The sequence below is a fragment of the Liolophura sinensis genome, chromosome 8 (assembly GCF_032854445.1).
Source record: "Liolophura sinensis isolate JHLJ2023 chromosome 8, CUHK_Ljap_v2, whole genome shotgun sequence".
NCBI classification, from domain to species: Eukaryota; Metazoa; Mollusca; class Polyplacophora; order Chitonida; family Chitonidae; genus Liolophura; species Liolophura sinensis.
In genome coordinates this window covers 17,324,920-17,350,419 of record NC_088302.1, presented here as the reverse complement: position 1 = coordinate 17,350,419, position 25,500 = coordinate 17,324,920, and the positions used below count along the sequence as shown (strand labels likewise).

Genomic DNA, 25,500 nt, shown 5'->3' with positions numbered 1-25,500 from the left:
GTATATCGCGTCTCTTTGTCTCTCTTGTTTTCGCTAATGAACAGGTGGTAATATAGGGTATAAATGTATGCACGCTTGAGTGACGCGGAAATCGGTATAAAATGAATACCTCATTGTTTCACCTGGCCAAAACCACCTCAGTTATTTCATGTGATTCAGAAACATTTATTTACTATAGCCTTATCCTGGTTCTTCACAGCTGGGATAAGGGAAAGCTTATTTTCAAATGAACTGTAGTATATGCAATTGCTTATATACTACTTTCGGTATATAATCTTATAACAAAACGAGCTTTATACGCCATATTCAAATCTTGGTGGAGTTTTATGCAAGGCACTGAAAAGCGTCTCCTACATTGTAACATTCCAGTCAGGCAGCACGTAAAATATGTCCGCACTGGTGCCTACTTGATACAATTAAGGAGACACAGGAGTGATGTGATCAAAACAACATTTAAATTTACCTTAAGCAAACTAATACATGTTACAAGTCATGACACATTTGATTTATATATATGTTTGATTTGTGTAAACGACGGCGGCCATCTGCATCTTGCTGGCAGACTAACCCATGTACTACCGTGTATAGATGAAGCTAGCATGAGATAAACTCAGGGCGATCGCATTGATGAGAGGTTCCTTGGTCATTGAGCTACAGTAGTATGTTAACCACTAGGCACCGTTGACCAACAAGCTATACGGTTATCTGTTTAGAACTCCGGGTAGACATTTGTTCACTTATTTGAATAGAGTTTTTCCACCATTTGCAAGAATATTTCACATATCCAATAGAAGTTAGGCTCATGTGGCTTACTAAGCAATTATAGCGAACAACCCGCTTAAAAGAATTGGGTTTAACGTTGGGTACTCTTTAGTTCTGTTCTGTACTACGTCATTTTTATGTAGGCCTACCGTTGTACTCATAACGCAAAGATGTATTTGTCGGGAAGTGGCCCCCCCATTTGTTTGCCTAGCACACTGTGCCTTAGTCTGGTTCCCTGACGCATTCTGCGTACCTTGAATGTGACATCTGAAACGTTTAGCGCCATCTTGCGTCAGGGGGAGAGAACCAGTCAGGCTGTACCCTAGCAATAGACCTTTCCGAACTGTCAGTCAAGAACATGTTATGGGAGACTCGACGCCGGTAGAACGCATAGTTTTCTTCTGCGACGTTGCAGTGCGTGAGTACTTGATGTGTGTTTTACGGACAATTCTATTACCCTTCGATTCCTTTTTATTACATACAACGCACTGCTTGGCGCTATGCCAAGTGCACATTATCTGTGTCGTTAGATACCCCCCATCACGAGACAGAAGCGTTTGACTTCTGGACGGGTCTATTGTAGTTCTATGGGTGGATAGAGGTTGTTGTTTACATTGAATAAAGCAGTCGACAAATATAAACAAAGAAACAAAATGGCTATTTTTTCTGTCGGAGCGAACGTTTATTTTAAAGAAGAAAAGTATCTGGTTACAGATAATTTAAAGCCCATAGGGACGTTTGAATGCTACACAAAAGAGATAATAATAGTTTCACGAAAAGTTTTTTTTTTTTTTTTTACATACGGACCTGATAATTTTTCCTCCGAGTCTTTCTTTCAGCGGCCTTTCCTAAACGCCCCAGTTGACCACAAACCATGGTATGGCAATCAACCAATGGGTCTAAAAAAGATCGGATCCATGATGTCTGATATTTCCCGCGATGCAAAACTTAGCCGCCGGTACACGAATCACTGCGTCCGGGCCACGACAGCCATACAGCCTACGTAAACCAAATAAAATTCAGTATCAAACTATTGTTAACCTAATTTTGTGTATTTCAATTATTATTTTTTCGTACGTAATTCAGATTTTATTTACGTTTAAACAGTTGAACTCCCCACTTTTGTTGTCGCTTTGCTGATGCCAGAGGTTTCCAGCTCCTTTAGCTCTGCCAGACAGAGTTTGGGAAAACTTTTGACCTGCCAGGAACGAGCGACCTCCCCGGCTCACTGTCAGTGTTTGTCCCTGTTTGACACCGTGCCTGTCTTACCGAAGCCCACCGTGATAACAGCGTCTTAGCTGAAAGCAGGACAATATGAAAGCAACCCTGCAGATGTTTTACTTTATAGTGCTATATTTTATAGTCGGAATTGTTTTCGAGAAACAAACGTATTCTTTTTATTATTCCATTCTAGTCGTGAAGCACGTCCGTAATATTTACCATCGCATTTTAACACCCCCTGTAAAATACATCATGGTTTCGTACAGAATTAGGTCACGCCCCTTTAGAACGTTCGGTTGGACGAAAACAATGTGTCAGTGAAAGTGGAGGCGTTTTTTGCTGTTAATCTATACCGCAATGGCGTTTTTATTATAATTACAAATACATTTTGCTTCTACCAAGGTAATAGAATAGAAATAATGTTCGCGTCAGGGTAGTCTAACGGTAGTTTTACATCAAATCGATGTGGAAGAGTTTATATTTTAGGTCGAAGGCGAAGCCTGAGACCTAAAATTTGTAAACTCTTCCACATCGATTTGATGTAAAACTACCGTTAGACTACCCTGACGCGAACATTATTTCTTAAACATAAACCGATAATTGTGACAAAATAAAAGAAACAACAAAGTTTACAGCTTTGGACCGTCTCGACACAGGCAGAAAGGAGATTTACGAGTTGCCCATTGACCAGTCATAAGCAGCATTGTTGCAAATATGTTAACAGGATGTCCCAAACATTGGTTACAAATGTTCAGTCTGTCTGTGACGTCAATTGCTTTTACCGGGAATGGAATGAAAAGTAACGTTGTCACGAGAAGAGGTGGTGGGAGATAGAGTGTGTTGGATCCATCCATTTGGATTATTTATTTGTTCGTTCGTTTGTTTTACTTCGAACGTCACTTACATAAAAAGACACCCGAACCGTCCAATTCTCAAGATATTTTATCCAATAGCTTGTAGATGCAACGAAGCCACTACGTAAGCCACTGTGTGTCTACCCGCCGGTCGGTGAGATTTGGATTTTGACATTCTATCTATTAACATAGGTCGTTTTTTTACCATCAGAGCCCGGCGCAAGACGGCGCCAAAATTCCGCTCTTCAGAGCCATTAATAATTTGGGCTTTGTTTTACATTAAAGCGCCTTTCAGTCGAATTTGAATAAAACAGAATGTCCATGTTCAATCGACTAGCCAAGTTCTATATGAGTCGATACAACAGACTGCAGGCCTTCCCGCTGGAAATTCGAATTAGCAAATTTGAAACAGCAACTGCTTTTAAACATCTTTTTCATATAACGTCTTTGCAACTTGATCTGAAAAGAAAACATGCTAGATTTATTCATTTATTTATGTATTTATTTGATTATTGTTTAACACGATACCCAAGGATTTTTAACAGCTATACATATTTTGTAAAATTCTACAAAGCCACTTGTATATATAACTATTTTATAACTTTTGATAACAACTGTCAAGATGGAAGGTGTAACTGACCATATGCTTTGGTCAAGAAATACTGTATATTACATATATATATAGTCTTAAGTGAGGTCCTCAATAACCCTTGATTAACGTTCTCTTCTTCCACCTTATGAGACCATAATTATGACCTACAAGGATAGGAAGTCAGCTGAGTGACCGTGTTGACACAACTCGTAATATCCCGAGCACCATGCAACCACAGTAACTGACAACACTCTTATATAGTGAGCACTTATACACAGACATTGAAAACAAAAGGTACAGCAATATATTGACCTGTAATCTCAACGATCGAGATATCAGTTATCTTTATGAACGACAATACTGTCGGTAACTTGCCAAAGATCGATGGTTTACCCAGGGGCACTCCAGTGTCTTTCACTCAAACTGACCGCCATCGTATAAGTGAAAAATTCTTGAATATAACGTTGAACAGCAATCAAATTAATAAGTAAAGTGATTGAGACGAGGTAGATGGGTGGGAGTGGAGAGGGGAGTGGGGAGACAGTTATAAGGTGCGCGAGTTGCGCGTTCAAGTCGAGCCTAATTGGGCAGGGAATTTCTGTATTCAGCTGCTCTCATTTTCCGTGGGCCCTTGTTGACAGTAAATAACCCACTGCTTGCACTGTCTTCACTGAAGATGACTGGTCATCCACGGATATGCACTACAAGTGAGTAGGCCAAGGTCACAGGTGGTAAACTTCGTCAGGATTGACTAAAAATTGCCCAAAGTACTTAGGTTTCACGCTATCATCGCATTATGGAAAATTTTCAAAATGGTGCTAATAAATAAAATAAATAAATAAATAAATATCGTAACTACTATTGATTGGTGTTTTACGTCCTATTCAAGAATCGGGTACATCGCTGATTCGCCGGCGACAGCATTATGGTGGGAGGAAAGCAGGTTGATCCCGGAGGCAACCCGCGACCATCCGCAGGTTGCTCACAAACCTTCCCACGTACGGTCAGAGTGCGGTCCAGCATGAGGTGGACTTGAACTCACAGCAATCGCATTGGTGAAAGCCTCTTAAGTCATTGCTCTATGTCACGCTGGTCTTACGTTCCCATTAATTTCATCGATAACGTCATTTCGACAAATGAAATAGAAGTGTATATGAAATGAAGGGGTTATTAAGAGATAAAAGATAACACTGTAAAACTGTTCTACTGGACAATGTATATTATTTACTGACGTTGCGGCGACAACCTATCGGCTTCAACAGAATAAGGTGTTAAACAAAAAGAATTCCTATTTATACTGAAGTTACATACAAAAACAAAGTTAACAAAACTGTATGTACAAGTTTCCTGGTGAACACAGTTCACGTTCATGGTTGAAAGTATAAAATTGGTTTATACAATTTAAAACAATGAGACAATAGGAGCTAGTATATAGTGACCAAATCTGAATATAATACAGTTTTACATGATTGAACAAAATTTACCATATTGAGGTATATTTGCACAAGCTGATTAACATTTTTTTCCACACTGTGTCCCAGTTGTGTGATATGTTAAATCTGAGTCCTCCATTGCCGATGAGAATGGGATTTTTAACCTTTACGAAAATGGCTTCTCTCTCAAACCAATAGGGCTCTTTGGATAAAATATTTACGTTGTCCCCATTAAAACCGTGACCTGAATTACATATATATTGGAACACAGCAGAAATCATAGCTACTAGATGCCGGTTTTTGGTGTTGTTTAACACGGTTACTTAGTGGCTGCTGTGTTTCACCAGTATATGAATCCCTGTACGTGTTTTCACCACATTTTATTTCATACACAGTACAGTGGATAGGATAATTAAGAGATATTAAAATGTGCCTAAAAAGTGGTGTGAGGCTTCCCAGCTGTCAGAGTATGTAACTAAGTTGCCATGCTGCAGAGGTTAAAATATGAACACTGTCGCTGACAGGAGATTGTCACGCGCATCCAAACTTCTTCCGGGTCAAATTGTCATGTGATATTGATGCTCGTCCTTTCAGAGGAGGTGTTTGTTGCAAACTTTCGCGGATGTGAACTTAGTCCGTCTTACTTTCTACATGTAGTAATTCCTAGACAACATGGGGTGTTGCTGGAGCAACGAAGATGATAAATATGGCCAGGTATGCATCATGACTAATGCAAATCGAAGCCCAAGATTTCCAAAAATTGCCACTACAACAACAACATCAACAATCGCAGCGTCAATGCTGGCTACAACTGCTCCGACGGTTACTGAACTAACGTACAGTGTGTATGTACCATCGCCGCAAATGCTACCTGATTGAAAGCTCGAAGTTCGTCCCCGCACCGTTGAGTTAGGCTAGTCGTCGATATGACTGCGTTCTGCGTGAACTAGAAACACTGGGGAAGCCACCTTATAATTTCCCACAACGCGTCTATACCTCAGTAGAAACGAAATACCTCCCACTCGCTCACCTGAACAGGTCACCGGCCACTATGTTGTTATAAGCATTTACGAATCGCCAAATTCTGTGTGATAGTAGATGCACACCTTGTTGCTTTTGCAGTTGATGCATCCTGTACCGTGAAGAGAAGTTGATTTAGAGCAAGTGACAATATGGAGGCAAGTGGGAGGTATTTCATTTCTACTGAGGTATAGCGGCATTGTGGGAAAAATATGACAAGGTGGCAGGCTTCCTCAGTGTTTCTGCTTCACACGGAGCACAGTTGCAGCAACGACTAGCCTAAATTGAACGGTGTGGGGAGGAACTTCAAGCTTTCAATCGGGTAGCATTTGCAAGGATGATACACACGTTAGTTCAGTAACTGTCAGAGCAGTTGCGGCTACATCAATGCCACCATTATCCCGGAGAGTACCGGTGTTACTGAATACCACCAATATTTCCACCCTGCCTACATCAAAACACATCACCATTTTACTATAATGGTATTGTGCACACTGTAGTTAATCTGTGGAAGCCAAACTAGCAGTTTTGAATAACATCCATGAAATATTTGAGGGCAGGGCTGAACGGAATTTTTAAGCTGTCAAATTTTCTCAGCTTTCTCAGTTACTGAAGCAGAGAAATGATTCTCATTTCCCTTTTGTAACATGCGATGGACAATTCGCTGAAAAGTCAAGGAATTATTTTAAGTCCTCTGCAAGCCCTAAACAATACAGCTCGCACAATTCTAGGAGGTGTAAGTTACATTTTGGGGACTAGGCCCTACTTTTTCAGTATTCTTCACTTTAGTTCAGTGAAATTAAACATTGAGGTCAGTTTTCAATAATTTCTGATATTTATCTACCTTAGTATTTAATCATTGATCTAAAAAATCCGGTGGAAACGTTACGCAAGCCACTTTGCAGAAGAAAATGGGCACTTAAATTAGCTCATTTAGCCCTTTACATAGACTTCCACGAGAACAGTTTCACTAAATACAACAGTTCAAATTCTACCTTCCATCGTTGAGCGCTGATTCAAAGTGCAGATATGTCACAGCTAGCATCGGTAAACCATCTTTTAACTGTAATCCACCCGTTTAAGCTGAACCATTGTCCGCCATGTTTTGAATTCAAACTTCTACCAAGTCCTGGCAAGGTACCTGGCCATTTGTAAGATAAAGTGTTGACATCAAGATCCAAATTCTGTAGTACTCCTGTATTTAATAGGCAATAAAATATCAAAAAAAAAAAAGACAGATAAATTAACGAAAATTTATGTTGGAAGAAAGTTTTGAACAGCCAACAGGCACCTTGTTGTCGTTGATTCGGCTTGTTGATTCAAAAGTTTGAACTTTAAATTATTTTAATGAGATTTCATTGAATAACATGTAGAACAAAATGTCAGTACTGCACAAATGACTGGCATGAACTGAGGCAGACATCTTGAGAATTTTCTCCAATCAAACACATTGCTATCAGATTGTGCAGCCTAAGCTGTGATGAAGCATTTACTCACAGGGCATTCATCTCCCCAGCAGACCCCAACGTCTACTTAGGCACGCTGTTCAAATTATACAAATACATTTCTTGTCTTTCATTTTACCGTTTGGTCAGCAGTTTCTGAAAAACAAATGTCATTCAGTGAATTCATTAGGATTGCCGAATGAGAAGATGGCATCTCACTGGACATTGCTTAAAATTAATTTAATTTTATGATGTGATTTCATTCTCTAAGTTTATAAGAATTAAAGAATTTAAATTTTGCTCCTTTGTCTTTCAAGGGATGATTTTTTTCTGTTTTCTTTTATAAATAAAATAAAATTAGCAAAACACAGTGTTCACGCCAAGGTGCTTTATCTGACATCTGCAATAACTAGGTCAGCCCTGCCCTCATCTAAGAAGCCACCACCACAATACTGAAGCATAAAATTCAGCAAGTCAGATGCCTAGATCAGACTTAGTGGTGCTTAGATTTACTTCCATTTGTTTCAGAGTTCAGCATCAATCTAGTTGTACAACCATCCTTTTGTAATATTGTAAACATGTAATATGGGTCAAAATCATCAGCACAACCCATCCAGAGACTACAACCTGAACCAGGAATACCTCACGGTCATCATCTACAGGCTACTTAAACTAAATGATATAGCAGGCTTACTGTATCAACAGTTCAAGCAGGCTGCTTAAACTAAATGATATAGCAGGCTTACTGTATCAACAGTTCAAGCAGTGGAAGAAATAACCTTCCAGTATGTCCAATTTCTGAGAAAGTTTTTTTATCACTTGACCCTTCATCGCCAAAATCCACAACTTTTATCTGCCATAAGCTACTGATTTGATTATAACATGGAAAATAACTAGCTAGGGTAAAGTTGATGTCACCTTGCTGTTAATAATGGAGACGCGCTGAAGCTGTTTTCAGGACGAAGTTTCACTAATTTTTTTACTGGGTTGAAAAAAATCTAAGAAAATGTTTAATGGCTGTTTAAGATACCTTGAATGGTAGTTTTTCAGTTGACAAAACACTTTATTCATGTGCCGTCTTTCACTTTAATTTTGGAGACGATGTCCTTGGAATCCTATGTGTGTATATATATTGCACACAACATCAATCAATCTTGATTTGATCATGGCAGAAGCTTTGCAAGGCTCCCCCCTGTTGTTGTTGTGATGACTTGTGACTAGTACCTTGTTGCATGTCAGTCAGTGAATAGTTAAACACAATAAAGGTAACATGGTACTAGTCAGCAACACTGGAGATCATTTTCTGTTCATATTAGTCTTGTTTTGAAATCGTTCATTGTTACTTTTTATTCTCAAAGCTGTTGTGTTGAAAATAGCCTTTTGTATAACCAACATGTAAGATATTTTACACAAAATGAAGTTTGGCTTGCTATTTTTTTCTTTTTAATGTTTTTGTAGCAGGTGATTTCAATAATTGGCCTGCTTTGTGCAGTTTTTCACCTGGTGTTAGCCATTAGCAGGCTGCTAAATCAAACCCTGTCATTTCTGTTCTTGTTCTCTTACCTGCAGAGTGAGCCAGACGAGACAACAGGTCTGCTGAGAAACCCCGTTGGCACAACTCAGACACGACCTATTATTGGGTGAGTGAAATCCAGTTAACATGGAGATAAATGTGTGATTGCACTGATGGACTGTTTTTGTTAGACACAGCACATCCATCTCAGAAATACAGTGTTTAAAATAGAGAGTTTTTATCAAGATTGTGCGTTTTCAAATACAGGCTCATCAATCCTGCCAATATTGCCACACTGAAATTCTCCGTTGAGCTCACTCTCCCACATAAATGGTGCATTTTGAGGTGTAATCTGTTGTTTTTTTCAGGTGGGCCCGCTCAACATGGCTACTCTAATTCTTCAACCTTTTCGCATGTTTACAAACTGTTTATTCAGTCATAGTTTGTAGGAATTATTCTGTGTCGACTGATAAAATTATACTTTTTGCCCTGAAATTGACCAACTCAGCCAATGTAGTTTTGTCTTCAGAACCAAATTAAAATCATAATGTGTACAAATTGCACTGAAATTTGCTGTTTCATATATGCCAAAATGTTAATTTTTTGAGCATTTGGGAGGAATTGAAAAGCCTCCCATTGAAATACTTGTACATGTACAACTGACAGCATCTGAAACCTGCAACAGATATGAGACTTATTATGTAGTTATTAAGTGAAGTTCTCAGAGCTCTGGAAGTCAGCAAAAATCTTATTTTGGAACAGGTTCTCATGTTCACAGATTTAAACAGATATTTTATTTTTGTAGGGATGGTCTTTACAATCCCCAGGCAGCTCAGGTGCCACTAAAAGGAGATGAGCAATCAGCACTGTCAAGGATTTTGCACCAGACAGCATCGTATGTACCACTACAATGCTTGTTTGTTTTTTCCAGTAAAGTGTTTTAGAAGACAATGATTATAAAATTGCACAAATATTATCATTAAATTGCCAAAAATGTTTGATAATAATTTTCTAGATTTTCAACAAATGATTCCGTGTTATATGTCAGATGTACATGATACCAGTAATATTAAGATTTCAAATTGTTCTCCAGCTAATTTTTCCCTACCCATGGGACAAATTTTATTTGATGAAAATTTTGGGTGACATTTTTTATTTTAGTTATAAGATAGCGTGATATGTTTGTATTGTATGGTTTACTTATCGATGTAGATGTACTTTAGTGTACTTTCTCTCTGATTTTTCTAAGAATTCTGAGAGTCTTACATCTTATCTTGTCTGCCTCTCTCAGCTACCATAAGGTTATATTTAGTCTTGTATTTCATCAGAGATCTATACTCATGTGGCCAAAGCTTCTCTGATATGTCAGTAGTTGGTATTGTTGGCAGTTGATTGTCCTCTGCTAAAATCTGCTGTGTCATACTTTTTAAAGTCATTCTTTACACCTATTCTTTGGTACGGTTTAATGTGAATTCTTTTACACGTACATGTACATCAGTGAGTTTTGCTGATTTTTCCATTTCTCTTTGTTTCTAGGAATGTGATTGATGTTGCTGCGATTGATTCCCAACAGCTAGAACATCATGACTATCATGACAGATCACGACAGTACAGGTAATGTCAGGTGTCCTACATCATTCACCAATCTGTGGTCATGGGTTTCCCCTCAGGCTCTGCCTGGTTTGCTCCAACCATAATGCTGGCCGACATTGTATAAGTGAAATATTCTTGAGTGCGGCGTAAAACACCAATCAAATAAATCAATAAATTCAGCAATCCACAAGACCAGATCAAAGATCATTGAGCAGTCTATGCTGCCACAGTTTGATGCTCCTTGAATTCCCACTAGCCTCTACTCTGTGCTGCCCCAGTTTGATGTTCCTTGAATTCCCACTAGCCTCTACTCTGTGCTGCCTCAGTTTGATGTTCCTTGAATTCCCCCTAGCCTCTACTCTGTGCTGCCACAGTTTGATGTTCCTTGAATTCCCACTAGCCTCTACTCCATGTTGCCCCAGTTTGATGTTCCTTGAATTCCCACTAGCCTCTACTCTGTGCTGCCACAGTTTGATGTTCCTTGAATTCCCACTAGCCTCTACTCTGTGCTGCCACAGTTTGATGTTCCTTGAATTCCCACTAGCCTCTACTCCGTGTTGCCCCAGTTTGATGCTCCTTGAATTCCCACTAGCCTCTACTCTGTGCCCCCACAGTTTGATGTTCCTTGAATTCCCACTAGCCTCTACTCTGTGCTGCCTCAATTTGATGTTCCTTGAATTCCCACTAGCCTCTACTCTGTGCTGCCACAGTTTGATGTTCCTTGAATTCCCCCTAGCCTCTACTCTATGCTGCCCCAGTTTGATGTTCCTTGAATTCCCACTAGCCTCTACTCCATGTTGCCCCAGTTTGATGTTCCTTGAATTCCCACTAGCCTTTACTCTGTGCTGCCTCAATTTGATGCTCCTTGAATTCCCACTAGCCTCTGTGCTGCCTCAATTTGATGTTCCTTGAATTCCCACTAGCCTCTACTCCATGTTGCCCCAGTTTGATGTTCCTTGAATTCCCACTAGCCTCTACTCAGTGCTGCCCCAGTTTGATGCTCCTTGAATTCCCACTAGCCTCTACTCCATGTTGCCCCAGTTTGATGTTCCTTGAATTCCCACTGGCCTCTACTCTGTGCTGCCCCAGTTTGATGTTCCTTGAATTCCCACTAGCCTCTACTCTGTGCTGAAACAGTTTGATGTTCCTTGAATTCCCACTAGCCTCTACTCTGTGCTGAAACAGTTTGATGTTCCTTGAATTCCCACTAGCCTCTACTCTGTGCTGCCACAGTTTGATGTTCCTTGAATTCCCACTAGCCTCTACTCTGTGCTGCCACAGTTTGATGTTCCTTGACTTCCCCCTAGCCTCTACTCTGTGCTGCCCCAGTTTAATGTTCCATGAATTCCCACTAGCCTCTACTCCATGTTGCCCCAGTTTGATGTTCCTTGAATTCCCACTGGCCTCTACTCTGTGCTGCCCCAGTTTGATGTTCCTTGAATTCCCACTAGCCTCTGTGCTGCCTCAATTTGATGTTCCTTGAATTCCCACTAGCCTCTACTCCATGTTGCCCCAGTTTGATGTTCCTTGAATTCCCACTGGCCTCTACTCTGTGCTGCCCCAGTTTGATGCTCCTTGAATTCCCACTAGCCTCTACTCCATGTTGCCCCAGTTTGATGTTCCTTGAATTCCCACTAGCCTCTACTCTGTGCTGCCTCAATTTGATGTTCCTTGAATTCCCACTAGCCTCTGTGCTGCCTCAATTTGATGTTCCTTGAATTCCCACTAGCCTCTACTCCATGTTGCCCCAGTTTGATGTTCCTTGAATTCCCACTAGCCTCTACTCTGTGCTGCCCCAGTTTGATGCTCCTTGAATTCCCAGTAGCCTCTACTCTGTGCTGCCACAGTTTGATGTTCCTTGAATTCCCACTAGCCTCTACTCTGTGCTGCCCCAGTTTGATGTTCCTTGAATTCCCACTAGCCTCTACTCTGTGCTGCCCCAGTTTGATGTTCCTTGAATTCCCACTAACCTCTACTCCATGTTGCCCCAGTTTGATGCTCCTTGAATTCCCACTAGCCTCTACTCTGTGCTGCCACAGTTTGATGTTCCTTGAATTCCCCCTAGCCTCTACTCTGTGCTGCCCCAGTTTAATGTTCCATGAATTCCCACTAGCCTCTACTCCATGTTGCCCCAGTTTGATGTTCCTTGAATTCCCACTGGCCTCTACTCTGTGCTGCCCCAGTTTGATGTTCCTTGAATTCCCACTAGCCTCTACTCCATGTTGCCTCAGTTTGATGTTCCTTGAATTCCCACTGGCCTCTACTCTGTGCTGCCACAGTTTGATGTTCCTTGAATTCCCACTAGCCTCTACTCCATGTTGCCCCAGTTTGATGTTCCTTGAATTCCCACTAGCCTCTACTCTGTGCTGCCACAGTTTGATGTTCCTTGAATTCCCACTAGCCTCTACTCCATGTTGCCCCAGTTTGATGTTCCTTGAATTCCCACTGGCCTCTACTCTGTGCTGCCTCAATTTGATGTTCCTTGAATTCCCACTAGCCTGTGTGCTGCCTCAATTTGATGTTCCTTGAATTCCCACTAGCCTCTGTGCTGCCTTAATTTGATGTTCCTTGAATTCCCACTAGCCTCTACTCCATGTTGCCCCAGTTTGATGTTCCTTGAATTCCCACTAGCCTCTACTCTGTGCTGCCCCAGTTTGATGCTCCTTGAATTCCCACTAGCCTCTACTCTGTGCTGCCACAGTTTGATGTTCCTTGAATTCCCACTAGCCTCTACTCCGTGTTGCCCCAGTTTGATGTTCCTTGAATTCCCACTAGCCTCTACTCGGTTTCCTTCCTCCCATGAACCAGACCACCGTCCTAAAATATCCTTGAATACAGTGTACAGCACAAATCACATGTCCTCAGTGAGTAAATCACTAGATAGCTAGTTTTCTAACAGCTTCATGTCAGCATTTCTTTCACAGCATGTGTTGTCTTATTACCTGTGGCTTTCCCCGATGCAATAGTTTGTTTTTCCGAAAATGAAGGTTGAACTGTGTATAGAATGTTTTATTTTAACTGTTGGGTGCAAAATCTTTGCATGTCCACCTGTCACAGACAGGAAAAATTTGCTCGTAACAGGTTGAATAAAGTCTTATCTGTCGCTAGTGTCGCTGGACTGATAACATCTGCAGTAATGTGGCTACATGTGAGTGGATGTTGCTTATATACCTCATGGAGGTAGATAATACTGGCAATTGCATAAGTGAAATATTCTTTAGTACGGCATAATACACCAATAAAATAAATAAATAAATCATATGGTGGTGGGTGCATTTTGCATATGCTTTGAGATAGAATGTAAGTCTGGATTTATTGTGTTTGAAAAGTATGTTAATGGATGGATTCACCATTTCTGTCCATATCTCTCGTGACAAAGTTGCTTTCCATTCCATTCCCTGTGAAAGCCATTTGACTTAAATGTATACAGTATTCTCCAAGAAGTTCTCTGGTCTTTGCCTTTGAGCTGGTGTATGACCATAACACCCCTGGCCAAAGACCACAAGTGTGATCTGTACACCTAAATTCATTCTCCCCAGACTTCTGCTTTTGTGAGGTTTGTCATACAAACACACCTAGACTTTGTTTCAGTATTGTGTTTGGCCTGGGTGTGTGATAGTACACCTTGAATTCAAAGGCTTAGGATCTACTCAATCAAGTATGTTTGTCATTCATCAGGTTTTATTTTTCTTTAAATATATATATATATATAAATTATAAGTCATATAAATTATTAAAAGTTAAATATCTTCCTTCTTGAAGCATTTTGATGGCTCGTTTGACTTATATGCTTGAGTATTTTATTATTGTAGTAACAGAATAAACATGGTGCTGAACAGGACAGGCCAACCGAAGACATATAAAACATCACTGCCCAATGGGATATCAGCCCCCCAAAGTGTCCTAGCTGCCCAGCCAATCTCTCTAGCAGATGTGCAATTGGTGAGTACCAGTCATATGTGTGTGTTACATAGGGTAATACTATTTTCTGGGACAGGCCGCAGCTGAGTGCATATTAAGCTTACCTATAAGTGTCAGCTGAGAGGTCAGGGAATTTTGCAGATTTCCCCATTCTCACACTTTGTGTTACCTTGGTGACAATGTTCAATGATATTTATGTGGTTGTTTCACAGTCTTGACTTTCATTGAAGATCACTTGATCTTCCACCAATGAGGTATGCATACCTGTGTGTCGCATGTGGGAAACATGCCAAAGGTTGGTGGTTTACCTCAGGCACTCAATGGTATATGTGGAGTACGACATGTATGGTGTTTAACAGCAATGAAATAAGAAAACAAGTAATTTCTGGACTATATCACATGTTACTGAGTACCATTTAATCTGTGATATTATTGGCCTTTGTATCATACAAGCAGTAGGTGAGTACAGCTACCAAAATTTGTGCTTGACATCCTGTTAGAACATAAAATCCATACCCAAGACTTTAAAGATGCTACTTGTTGTTACCTCACTTGGTGCTCAACACGGACAGGTGAGAGCAAGGAAACAGGACTGGTTGATGTCAGTATAATGTGACTACATTGGGTGTCATGTTTGGTGTCTTTGGCATGATACTTCATGGGCAGCAGCACTGGTCTTTGGACTGGCCCTGCCACAAGAAGACACAGTATATGTACACACACCTAATTACTCCTTGTCGTCATATCACTGAAAAATTGTTTAGTAAGATATTAAACCCGAAGCATTAATTCATTCATTCATTCATAAAATTCATTCTTGATGGTGTAGCTTTTTATTGGTCTGTATTTAAACTGATAATTAATTTATTTATTTCATTTGTGTTTAATGCCATACTCATGATTAGTTGAATTTTAAGTGTAAATTTCTATATGATACGATGATGGGGGAGTACCAATGGATGTGCTTGATTACCTTGTAGTAAATACCACTCACTACAGAAGATGTGTATGTATCAAGGTGGCTAGCTAAACTTCTTAAGTAGCATTTTTTATTTAACCCAGTGGTTTTTCTTTTAAATTTCCAGATAACATCTGCAGCTGAAAGAGCCTCTAAGGCATTGAAAGATGTGAAAGTTGTCCACAAAGAGGAACTTGTTGTGCCCTTCGGAGATCCTTGACACTGTGGGGAGTGAGAGAGAACCATTCCTGTATATAAACTGAACTACCTGGGGGAGAGACAGAGAGAGGGAGATAGAGTGTGTAACTGAGAGAGAGAAAGAGGACTTATCAAAGTGTATATAACAGTGAATTTGGCTCCAGATAATACTTCATGTTGTGGCATGCTTGCATGCACTTATGCATGATCAAGTCTAAGACAAAAAGTAACCATTCTCTAACCAGCTTGTTGTTAATATCTATTCACCTACGTTGTTCCACCAAACCTGTTTGTTGTGTCCACATCTGGCCAGTTTTTCCACCTTGCCATGGAACAGTGCTCTACCATTGAGGCCAGTGTGCAGTCAAATGAGTCTAGGAAGAAGACAAAATCAGCCAATGGCATCCCATTTCAGAATAACATTTGCATCCCGATTTTGTGTTGGTTGTATGATACCTGTGCTGCTAACGAACGAATCCCATTTTAATTTACTACATACATGTGTATTTATTAGTTAAAGTCTTAGGCGTGCTGATATTAGCTTGGTACCACTGTATCTTTTCTTTTTCATGAGACTACCATTTCTTGATCATTCTGACGGTTGATGGAATTCCAGATGATGTGAATATGGCGCATGATAAATTTAAGGATTTGTTGGGTAAATCTGAAATGATGAAATGGCCGGTGGTATTCAAATAAACATGATGAAGTAATATTTTGTCAGGTTTAAAATTATGAATCAACTGGCGGCATTGTAAAAAACATGATAAATTTAAGGTGGGTCAGATTTTGAGACGAATTGGCTCACAGTGCTTTAATAAATGTAATGCCCTTAAACATGGTCAAATTAGAGAAGCGAAACACTGCAAAGTACTTACATGTTTATGATGTATTATATTTTCTTTTCTTGTTTTTCACATTACCAGAAGGTAAAATCAACTTTCTGTACAGTTTGTCATTTATGCCCACCTCGAAGGGTTGTGTGTATTTTTTTCATATCGTCATTTTATTAAATAAGTAATGCATTAAGAGGGGCAGACAACTCATACCAAGAACAATAACTCCTGAACACTATACCCCGGTGCCTACCAGTTGACTTCCTGCCATAACATCTGTTTATATTACTATCACTGTTGAACCAATTTTAGCTTCTATGGCGATTATTTTCTCAGACGAGTGGAGAAAAGTCTACTGTAGGTAAATTTCATACTCTGTGGTTTTAAACTTGGATCGCATTTCGCATAGTTTTTGATAGTTTTTTTTTTCTTATTTCGTGAGATAATAGTGCCAAATCATTTCCGGCCCATGCAATGCTCCATGTTTTTTTTTTTTAAACGTAAATTATGGCTGTTTTGGACAGTCAGTGAGGTTGAAATACTATACTCGCAGAATGCTTGTCACCTGGCGAAATGTAAGAGCTTTAGATTTTATCTTCTTGTCGGTTCTGTTTTACTTAAATAGACTGTCAGCTTTAATATTTCAATTCCTTTAACATTTTTCACTTACGTCAATGCTGCCATTAAAATCGGTTGAATTTTGCCCTTATAATACGGTAAATATTATAAAACTGTGATTTATTGGATTTTGTAATGAAACATACATGAAAATTGTCACTGAATCTCCCTTTGAGGGAAGGCGACAGTATGTGAACTTGAAACTTTCAGTACCAAGCCCGGAAAGGATCCATACTTGGCAAACTAGCTATTAACAGTACTTCTCCCATTAACAACTTCAATACAAATGATCTTAGGCAAATGGAACAGAAACGTCTGATGAGTAAAAAGAATGTAGGGGCGCCCTGCAGAGCATTGGATTTAGTTAAGGTTATATTTCTTCGCTCTACGCAACCACTGCAGTGTGCAGAGAACCTGTGTTGAAAAGTTAACGCGGACAAATTCCGAGACGAATGACTTTTGCATAGCAGCATGTGATTGATTAATAGCCAACAACATCTTCGTAAAAGCTACTACCACTGGACGAAAACGTCCGTCGTCAAGTGGAGGAGGACCGGGCCGATCTGAGCCCATTCACAGCATTGATCCTTGGTGCGTCACCATTTGGTGCGTCACCATTTGGTGCTGAACGTAGTAGAGGCAAGTAACTGTACTGCAGCATAATGAAGGTGTAAAATATTGTTTGTGTTGTATTCACATGTATTATACGACTCTGGTGGTGAGTGGCTTTATTACTGGTTTTAGTTCCAACACATTTGGAAGCTTGCCGAGCTGCATTGCCCTCATTAAGTCTTCATTTCTATGCAAATTACTTTGAAAAGAGGGTGTTGTTTTATTGAAGAAATGGACGGTACTCTTATTTAATTGCGTTGTGCGTTGTGTCCCGGCACCCTGCCAGAGAAGAGATTTAAGTTCCAAGATCATCAATATTTGGAAGATGAAAATGATGCGGAATAATTTAACTACAGTTGGTTACTTTTGCAGTGCTAAAACAGTGCTGGGTGTGAATATATTTTTGTGAGTTTTGTACTGCCCCTGCACACTAGGTAATAATTCAGCATGATTAAGGCATGTAGATTGTTGTACAGTTATAGGCTACTGACACGTTTGTAAGCTCCGTTTATATGTGGCGGTGTGTAGATCAAGGTTTGTAAGCTTGTACATCTTCCCGAAATAAAGCACCCCTTAATGCGTTTGAAGTGTATTTTGTACTTCGTAGAGATATGTGGAGATACCCTCGAATTCTGTAAAACGGCCCGGAAGTTGATGATCACGGCATGACTGGTGCGGGCGAAACAAAATGGCCACCCCATGTTAAAGCATAGAGAAAAAGACCCATGTTTGCCACTCTGTCACATTAGGGAGCGGTAGGCCTTGGCCGTAAAAAAAAAAAAAAATTACGCACGCTCTACAGAAATGTTCAGACAATTCGGAAATCGGAGAATAAGACAAATCCAACTAATACACTATCGCTGACAGCCATTCAGAAATACTCATTTTCGAATGCTATAATATCCGTTTTCACCCACGCCTCCAGTTACTAGATCTTGACCCATCTTAAGTGAATTTGGCATGATTGTAATACGCCATCATGGCGATTTTATCGGTGCAGGAACCGTCGCTTCTTGCGAGGTACTTGACAAATCTGACGCGTAAAAAATCTGCCTAGCCAGCTGAAGCTGGATTCAAACTGGCGAACAGACTGGTTAAGAACTGCTGATCCTAGCTGATGTAGTTTGGCCAGCGAGAATCTCAGCAGAACCCCTCACAGACTGCTGCAAGGAAGGGTTGAATACAGGAGCCGCATGCTATCAAGTCAGACACTCCACGTAAAAAGAATAACAATGACGCAAATTTTATAAGAGAAAGCATGAAAAGTTATTTGAAAAGATGCTCTTCAACATTTTTTTCTTTCAGGAGAAAAAGAGTATTGGAGAATATTTTTGTTTGGTAGTTATTTGAGAAGACCCCTGGTTGAACACAATTGTTAGGCGAACATAGCATATTTGAGCACAATTAAATCCATTATACAAGCGCTACATATACTTATTCACATCATTATTATGCAGAAACTAGTCCCAAATAGCCACACTACAAAAGCGATTTTCAAATGTCATTACTGGCCCCGATAGCTCAGTTAATAGAGCGTCCGTTGCGGGAGCGGTAGATCCAGGGTCAATCCTGGGTCGAGTCACACCTAAGACCTTAAAAGGTGCATAGTGCAACGACTTGTACGGCTTGTCATGAAGATAATGTCAAAATGCCGTCTTACTTCCGTCACGGCAGTGAAAACATTGGCTGAATAACAGAATAACATAACAAAACGCTGCTTTAGGATGAAAGTTCAAACCCATGCTTTGGTAGTCGGATGGTTGGAGCGTCAGCTTCCAAGTCGGCAGACCTGTGCCTGATTGTTCAAAACTGATTTTAAATTGATGGACTTGAACTCACAGTGACCATAACCTTATGGGGTTTGTTAGATACATGTACATGGCGAATATAGCGGAGGTTTTCTCCCAGGTCTGTCGGGTTTCCTACAACCGTATAAACCAGATTGCCGTCGTGTAAATTATTCATTTGATTAGGATTTCACGCCGTATTCCAGAATATTCCACTTACACAAAGGCGGTCAGCCTTATGGTGGGAGGAAACCGACGACCAATCGCAGTTTGGTGGCACGCCTTCCCTCGGACGACCGGAGAGGATACTAGCGTGAGCTGGACGTGAACTCACCACAGTTGCATTTGGTGAGCGGTTCTTGAGTCATTCCGCTGAGCTAGCATGCTAACCAGGGAGTCCCACTATTGTATAAGTGAAATGTTAAATAAATGTACTGTGAAACAGTAATCAAGTTTGTCTTGAACGTAATCAGCACAGAAAGAGTGTATCTCAGTAAACGTACATGTAAATGAGGTGATGTAAATGCAAGCAAAAATATGTCTTATCACTTCGACAACTAAACTGTTCACATAGGAACTTTTATTGCCAGCGGTGGTACTTGTATACACACATCATGTAAGTCTTGTATGTATGTGTATCACGGATAGACTTCATCGTAAAGAATGATAATGATAACAAAATTCTGCTGTTATGATCTTGATATAAGAAAAAGATAACTGTGAGAGAATAGTTCTCTACAAATCTCGAATTATTAAATTCCGATATTATGTATTATTTGCACAAAAATCAAAGTTTTAAAAAAGTGAATAACAGAATTTAGTTTTGTACAAGCGCAAATGTCAACAAATTTTTTCAGTTAGGTGAATGAGTATATATACTTATAGGTGTGTAGGGTAAGGACTTGAAGCGGCTGATACATGAATCATTCTTCACAGTGGTGTTAAAGTACGTGAGCGTGAAAGACAGTTGTTCCTTGTTTCCCATCCTCACTTTCATCGCCTATCCACCAGCGCCATATTCCGTATACAGTTCATGTTAAATAGGGTAAAACTATATCACTAACTGTGACCACCCGTGAGATGCCCGGCGACAATATAACCGTCCGGACAGTGACAACAAAACGACATTTACGTCGCTTTCAAGATGCAACTTGACTTAAGTGCTGTACTCAAGACACTCTCTTCCAACGTTTGTTTAGAATACTTACTATTTAAAAATACACAGATAGGCTTGACTGATGTTTTGGAGAAATGAGCCAAAAAGAAACATTCTTGTACGAACGAAAGATGGGGAAAAGTAACGACAGAAATCAGCAAAACTGAAGAGCATAACTACTTCAAGGTTAAAAGAATTTGACACAATATATTACCCAGTTGCACTGTACGCCAAACTCGAGACATGCATATGCCCAGTTATGTGTCCATCTTCTTAATAAAAAAAGCTTACATGGAGAAGCTTACATTTGAGAAGTGTTTACATCTCAAAGCCATATTACGACCGCTTTCTCGTTCATATTTAATGATTATCAACCAGAAGGCATACATGAAACGATACAGAAACCACAGCATGTAAAATTTTGAGAGGTGCGCGTCCATCTTGTGATAATACAAAATATTAGCGGGGATACAAAACGATAAAGCAATCCAAAACTGACATGGTCGATCTAAAGACATAAAGTAGTACTAGACAGTGTGTTTATTTAAACATTCTGAGCAGTTTCTAGACTTGACCTACATTTAAACTAATTTCAGTGGTCAGTTACAGCACAACTTGCATACCAAACAAAAAAGTTGTTGTACAATTAAGGTACGGCGATTCACCTAAAACTTGCAAGTGAAATTTCATCCAAAGATCATCAGCGGATTTACGAATAAAAATGGTTTAAGCTTTTCAATGAAATTCAAAATGGCTGCAAAATCACGTGACTGGCCAAACGGCACAAAACGTCAAAAGCTGTTTCATATGTTGGCTATTAAAAATGCCAAGTTTGTTTTTTTTTTACCTTTTCCGGTTTTTGAGATATTGCATAAAGCCCGATACGACATACACAATTGCTAGTACATGCATGCAGGGTGTTCAACTGTCCCCACACAGCATATGTGCATGAACATATTCGAATCCAGCCAGTAGACCTGAACATCGCCAGAACTGTACACGCATCTATATACATGTATTAACCGACGAAGCATATTGCACCAACATGGACACGTGAACTTTTGGACACCTCCTGTCCCCGGTGTTCACATATATCCACTTTCCATGCTACAAAATGGAACTCTTTCTCATGACATTCACAAAACTACACTCCTTGTCATTCACCGAACTACTTTCCTTACTACCTCGGAACACTTTTCTATAACATTCACGTAAGTATAGTGGAGTACTTTTCTTACTGTAGCATGGAATTTTCTCGACTTACACACATTCCTTAGCTATTTGCCTTAATTTAAGTGGCATATAAACTTGTCATCATGTGTGACATACAAGTTTCCAACGTTTCACAATAAATAACAGCTTATAACAACCAAAACGATAGTTTATGTATAATAAATATACAAAACCATCAAAAACCGGAGAAAATATTCACCTGATATGCTACAAGCAAAGCCACAGCAATTTTTCGGATATTACTGATCAGACGTCAGGTGAAAATAATCATAAAAATATCATAAACTATTTGATATTTTCATAGAAAGTGTAAGATTAATCTGGAGAATACAGTTACATGTATCAATTATATACGTACAAATATACAGGTGGTTGTATGGCTAACAACGCTATAAGTATTGTCAATTTATCAATCAGAAAATTTTAGCACATAAAAATACAGCTTCTGCTTATACGGTGTAGTTTTTCCCGCGCTTCCAGGGAATGCAACAGAACAACCTTGCCAGGATGGAGTGAATTCTTTGACCTCGGGACTTCACAACCGCTTCTGTTTGAAAAAAAGTAAATGAAATTTTTGGTTACTTTTTCTTTAAACTGATTAGTTCTTGGAAAGATCGCTGAATGAAATGAGAAGGCCGATTCAGAACTGGATGATCACGTGCCTGAATATTTTTTATTGACGCAAACATTGTTTCTTTTAAGATAGGTTAAATCATTTATCGATAAACTGATTAAAGCAATGATGGACTGGTTGAGTGATCATTATTTGATTAAATCATTTATCATGTGTTCGATTTAGTGAGGCAATTGCTCTATAGGTATATTGGACTCACTAATCTATCCTCAATATCAAAAGACCGCGAATAAATTTAGATACAGAAAACACTATTGACGACACAAACTATACTGACAACCTGTTAAAAAAATTAACGTAAACAGTTGAGCACTTACTGTGTTTGTCAGATACATTGTCAGAAATGTCGGACGTCAAGGATGTGCTGTCACGAGGATCTACTGCCAAGGAATCGGTGTCATAAAGTGCAGCTGTTACTGCTTCGGTGTCATAAAGTGCAGCTGTTACTGCTTCGGTGTCATGAAGTGCAGTTGTCACTGCTTCGGTGTCATATAGTGCAGCTGTTATTGCTTCGGTGTCATAAAGTGCAGCTGTCACTGTTTCGGTTGCTGTTACTTTTTCGGTGTCATTTGGCTCTTTTGTGCAGGTCGTAGACTTGGTGTCACTTAGGTCTGTTGCACTGGTGTCAGATTTGATGTCATTAAGATTTTCAGTACTGGCAAACGATTCCGTATTATATCCTGGAGCCACCTTCATAAAAAAGAGCACTGAAAGTAATACGTGGTTTTAGTACAAATCATATTTGATACCTTATTGGACATTACACTCCACTTAGACTTAGACCATTTTTACTATTCTTCGTGTGTAGGTTGCATTCTCTTTAACTAATGTTACATAACTTATGTCGCACGTTTCTGTATAAACTAACTTTGATAATGTACTCCTGGACTGTGCATTACTTTATTTAAATGTAATATATCATTCAAAATCACACAAATGTTGCATTACTAAAATAAAATGGCACCCCTTGGCTGTCTGAATTCTTTCTTCTACGTTCTGTAAACATGATATAACATGAAATTATGCTCTATTCCGATTGGCTATATTTCCACCAAAACTCACCTTGGCAAACAATTCTCCGTCTAAACTAGACTTTAAGACATCATCGTCACGGGCTATGATCTTGACCTTGTTGCAGAATGTCAGTTTTTCCGGAAGTTTGTACGTGCTGTACGTAAATCTCTTAGCCTTGTCAGTGATGTATGTAGGGGCTGATGACTGGACCGGGTCGTACAGGTGGAACAACGTACGCTCCACTGATTTCGCATTCCGGAACAGGATTTCTTTCAGGGCTTCCATACAGGCAGCTGAGAAAAATGTTATTAATGTCAAGTTATTAATAAATGAGATGGGGGTACTGCCAAAATAATCTGTTTGGCGTGTAATTTGCTACTATTGAAGCATTTATGTGAACAGAATTAAACCCTAACTGAAGTAAGCTGAATAAAAGTCATTTTTCATCGGTTTACTCCCGATACCTTACTCCCAATACCTTAGCCATTTTTATAGGTCCAGTTTTTCAGATATTGCTATGTGATGAGTTTAACACATTTAAAATGGTACACAAAGTTAACCCTCAATGCTCACCATGGATGCCCTTCAGTTGAAGTGGCAGGAAGTCAGCTGGGATTTGGAACCCTGGAGCCCTTGGGTAGACCTGGAACTCTGTCTTAGGCCCTCTGGACGAATCCACCTTCGGTACAAATAGAGATTATAAGAGCCAGTGTAACAGATGTACAACAATTATAACAATGTCAAAAGAAATGTCACATTTTTTAGAGGGAAAATAACCAAATTCGGATTGAAAATATGAAAACTCAACTTGGTTTGAAAACTCTTAGCAGTACTTGTACCTTATAGCTCATTTTCAAAGTTAAAAGGGGGGCCTTCGTGGCTCAGTTGGCCAGCACGCTAGCGCAGCGTAATGATCCAAGAGTCTCTCACCAATACGGTCGCTGTGAGTTCAAGTCCAGCTTATGCTGGCTTCCTCTCCAGCCGTACGTGGGAAGGTATTCCAACAGCATACGGATGTTCGTGGGTTTTCCCAGGGCTGTGCCCGGTTTCCTACCATCAAAATGCTGGATGCCGTCGTATAAGTGAAATATTAAGTAAGTGAAAATAGGTATCACGTAAAACACCAATCAAATAAATAAATCAAAGTGAAAAGACCAGTAAACAGAGCTTACAGTCATCCGTAATTACTATCGAAAGACAGAGATTAAACTTGCTCTCACCATAATGTTGGTTGCTATCGTATAAGTAAAATATTCTTGAGTACGGCGTAAAACTGCAGTCAAATAAAAGACATTAAACTGAATCAGTTTAAAGTTCTTGCACTTACAGCCAAACAGGGCTGGTGATCAGGGGATTTTGGAGTTCTATTTCTAAGAACCTACCTGTCTATTCGCCCCATAATTTTCGGTTCCATCCAGGCGTTCAAGAAGAGCCTTTGAAACTAGTCCTCTGGCCTGACCCCTCACGCCATTATCTACAGGAGACAAGAGTGATGCTGTGTCATAACCTCTTTCAAAATTATATATCATGGGAAACGTTAAGTTCTCAATGCATGACGTTAGTCTCACTATAGATACGTTTTGATATGCTGGCGTTTTGACTGCCATTCTACTTGTTAGCACCAATGAGATATCACTAAAACAAACACATACGTGAAATTCATACAGATGTTACAAACAATTCCTGGTTAAAACCAGTTCAGTTTTTCCTTGGGAAAGGTTCTGTCATTAATTACCTTGGTTATCATTAATGGTCACTGATAGCGTAACCATAGTCGCTATCTTTGTTTTCATCAACAGTTTCTTCATCACCATCAACGATATGCTTTAATTTATTATCATCGTATCTAGTCCTTGCTGGGTATCACGAGGACTGAAGTCCAGAAATTTGTCTTGCACTTTAATGCTGAAGGTTAATGGTTTACTCCAATTTCTTGCATCAATACCCCTTGACCGTAGTAGCACCAGTGAAACAATTCCAGAGTACAACGTTAAAGATCAAATAAATAAATAAATAATCATAAGTTCTTCAATAAAACCGAAATTGTATTCAACTTGTGTAAGGACAACTTACCGTTTACATCAGGGAGTCTGTTCAAAT

At 39.6% G+C, this 25,500-nt stretch overlaps 1 protein-coding gene across 1 annotated transcript; it reads left to right on the top strand.

The window, feature by feature from the left end:
* Positions 1-5,435: 5,435 nt before the first annotated feature.
* LOC135472613 (ragulator complex protein LAMTOR1-like) lies at positions 5,436-17,568 on the top strand. The gene is made up of 6 exons (XM_064752197.1): positions 5,436-5,576; positions 8,897-8,967; positions 9,646-9,735; positions 10,377-10,454; positions 14,246-14,375; positions 15,440-17,568. The coding sequence occupies exons 1-6, from the start codon at positions 5,535-5,537 to the stop codon at positions 15,530-15,532; spliced, it is 504 nt and encodes a 167-aa protein (XP_064608267.1). The 5' UTR covers positions 5,436-5,534; the 3' UTR covers positions 15,533-17,568.
* The last annotated feature ends 7,932 nt before the right edge of the window (positions 17,569-25,500 follow it).

Coding starts and splice junctions, on each gene's coding strand:
- LOC135472613 (XM_064752197.1), top strand. CDS start 5,535: ATGGGGTGTTGCTGGAGCAACGAAGATGATAAATATGGCCAG. Junction 9,736..10,376: donor ATTTTGCACCAGACAGCATC/GTATGTACCACT, acceptor CTTTGTTTCTAG/GAATGTGATTGATGTTGCTG. Junction 10,455..14,245: donor GACAGATCACGACAGTACAG/GTAATGTCAGGT, acceptor TTATTATTGTAG/TAACAGAATAAACATGGTGC.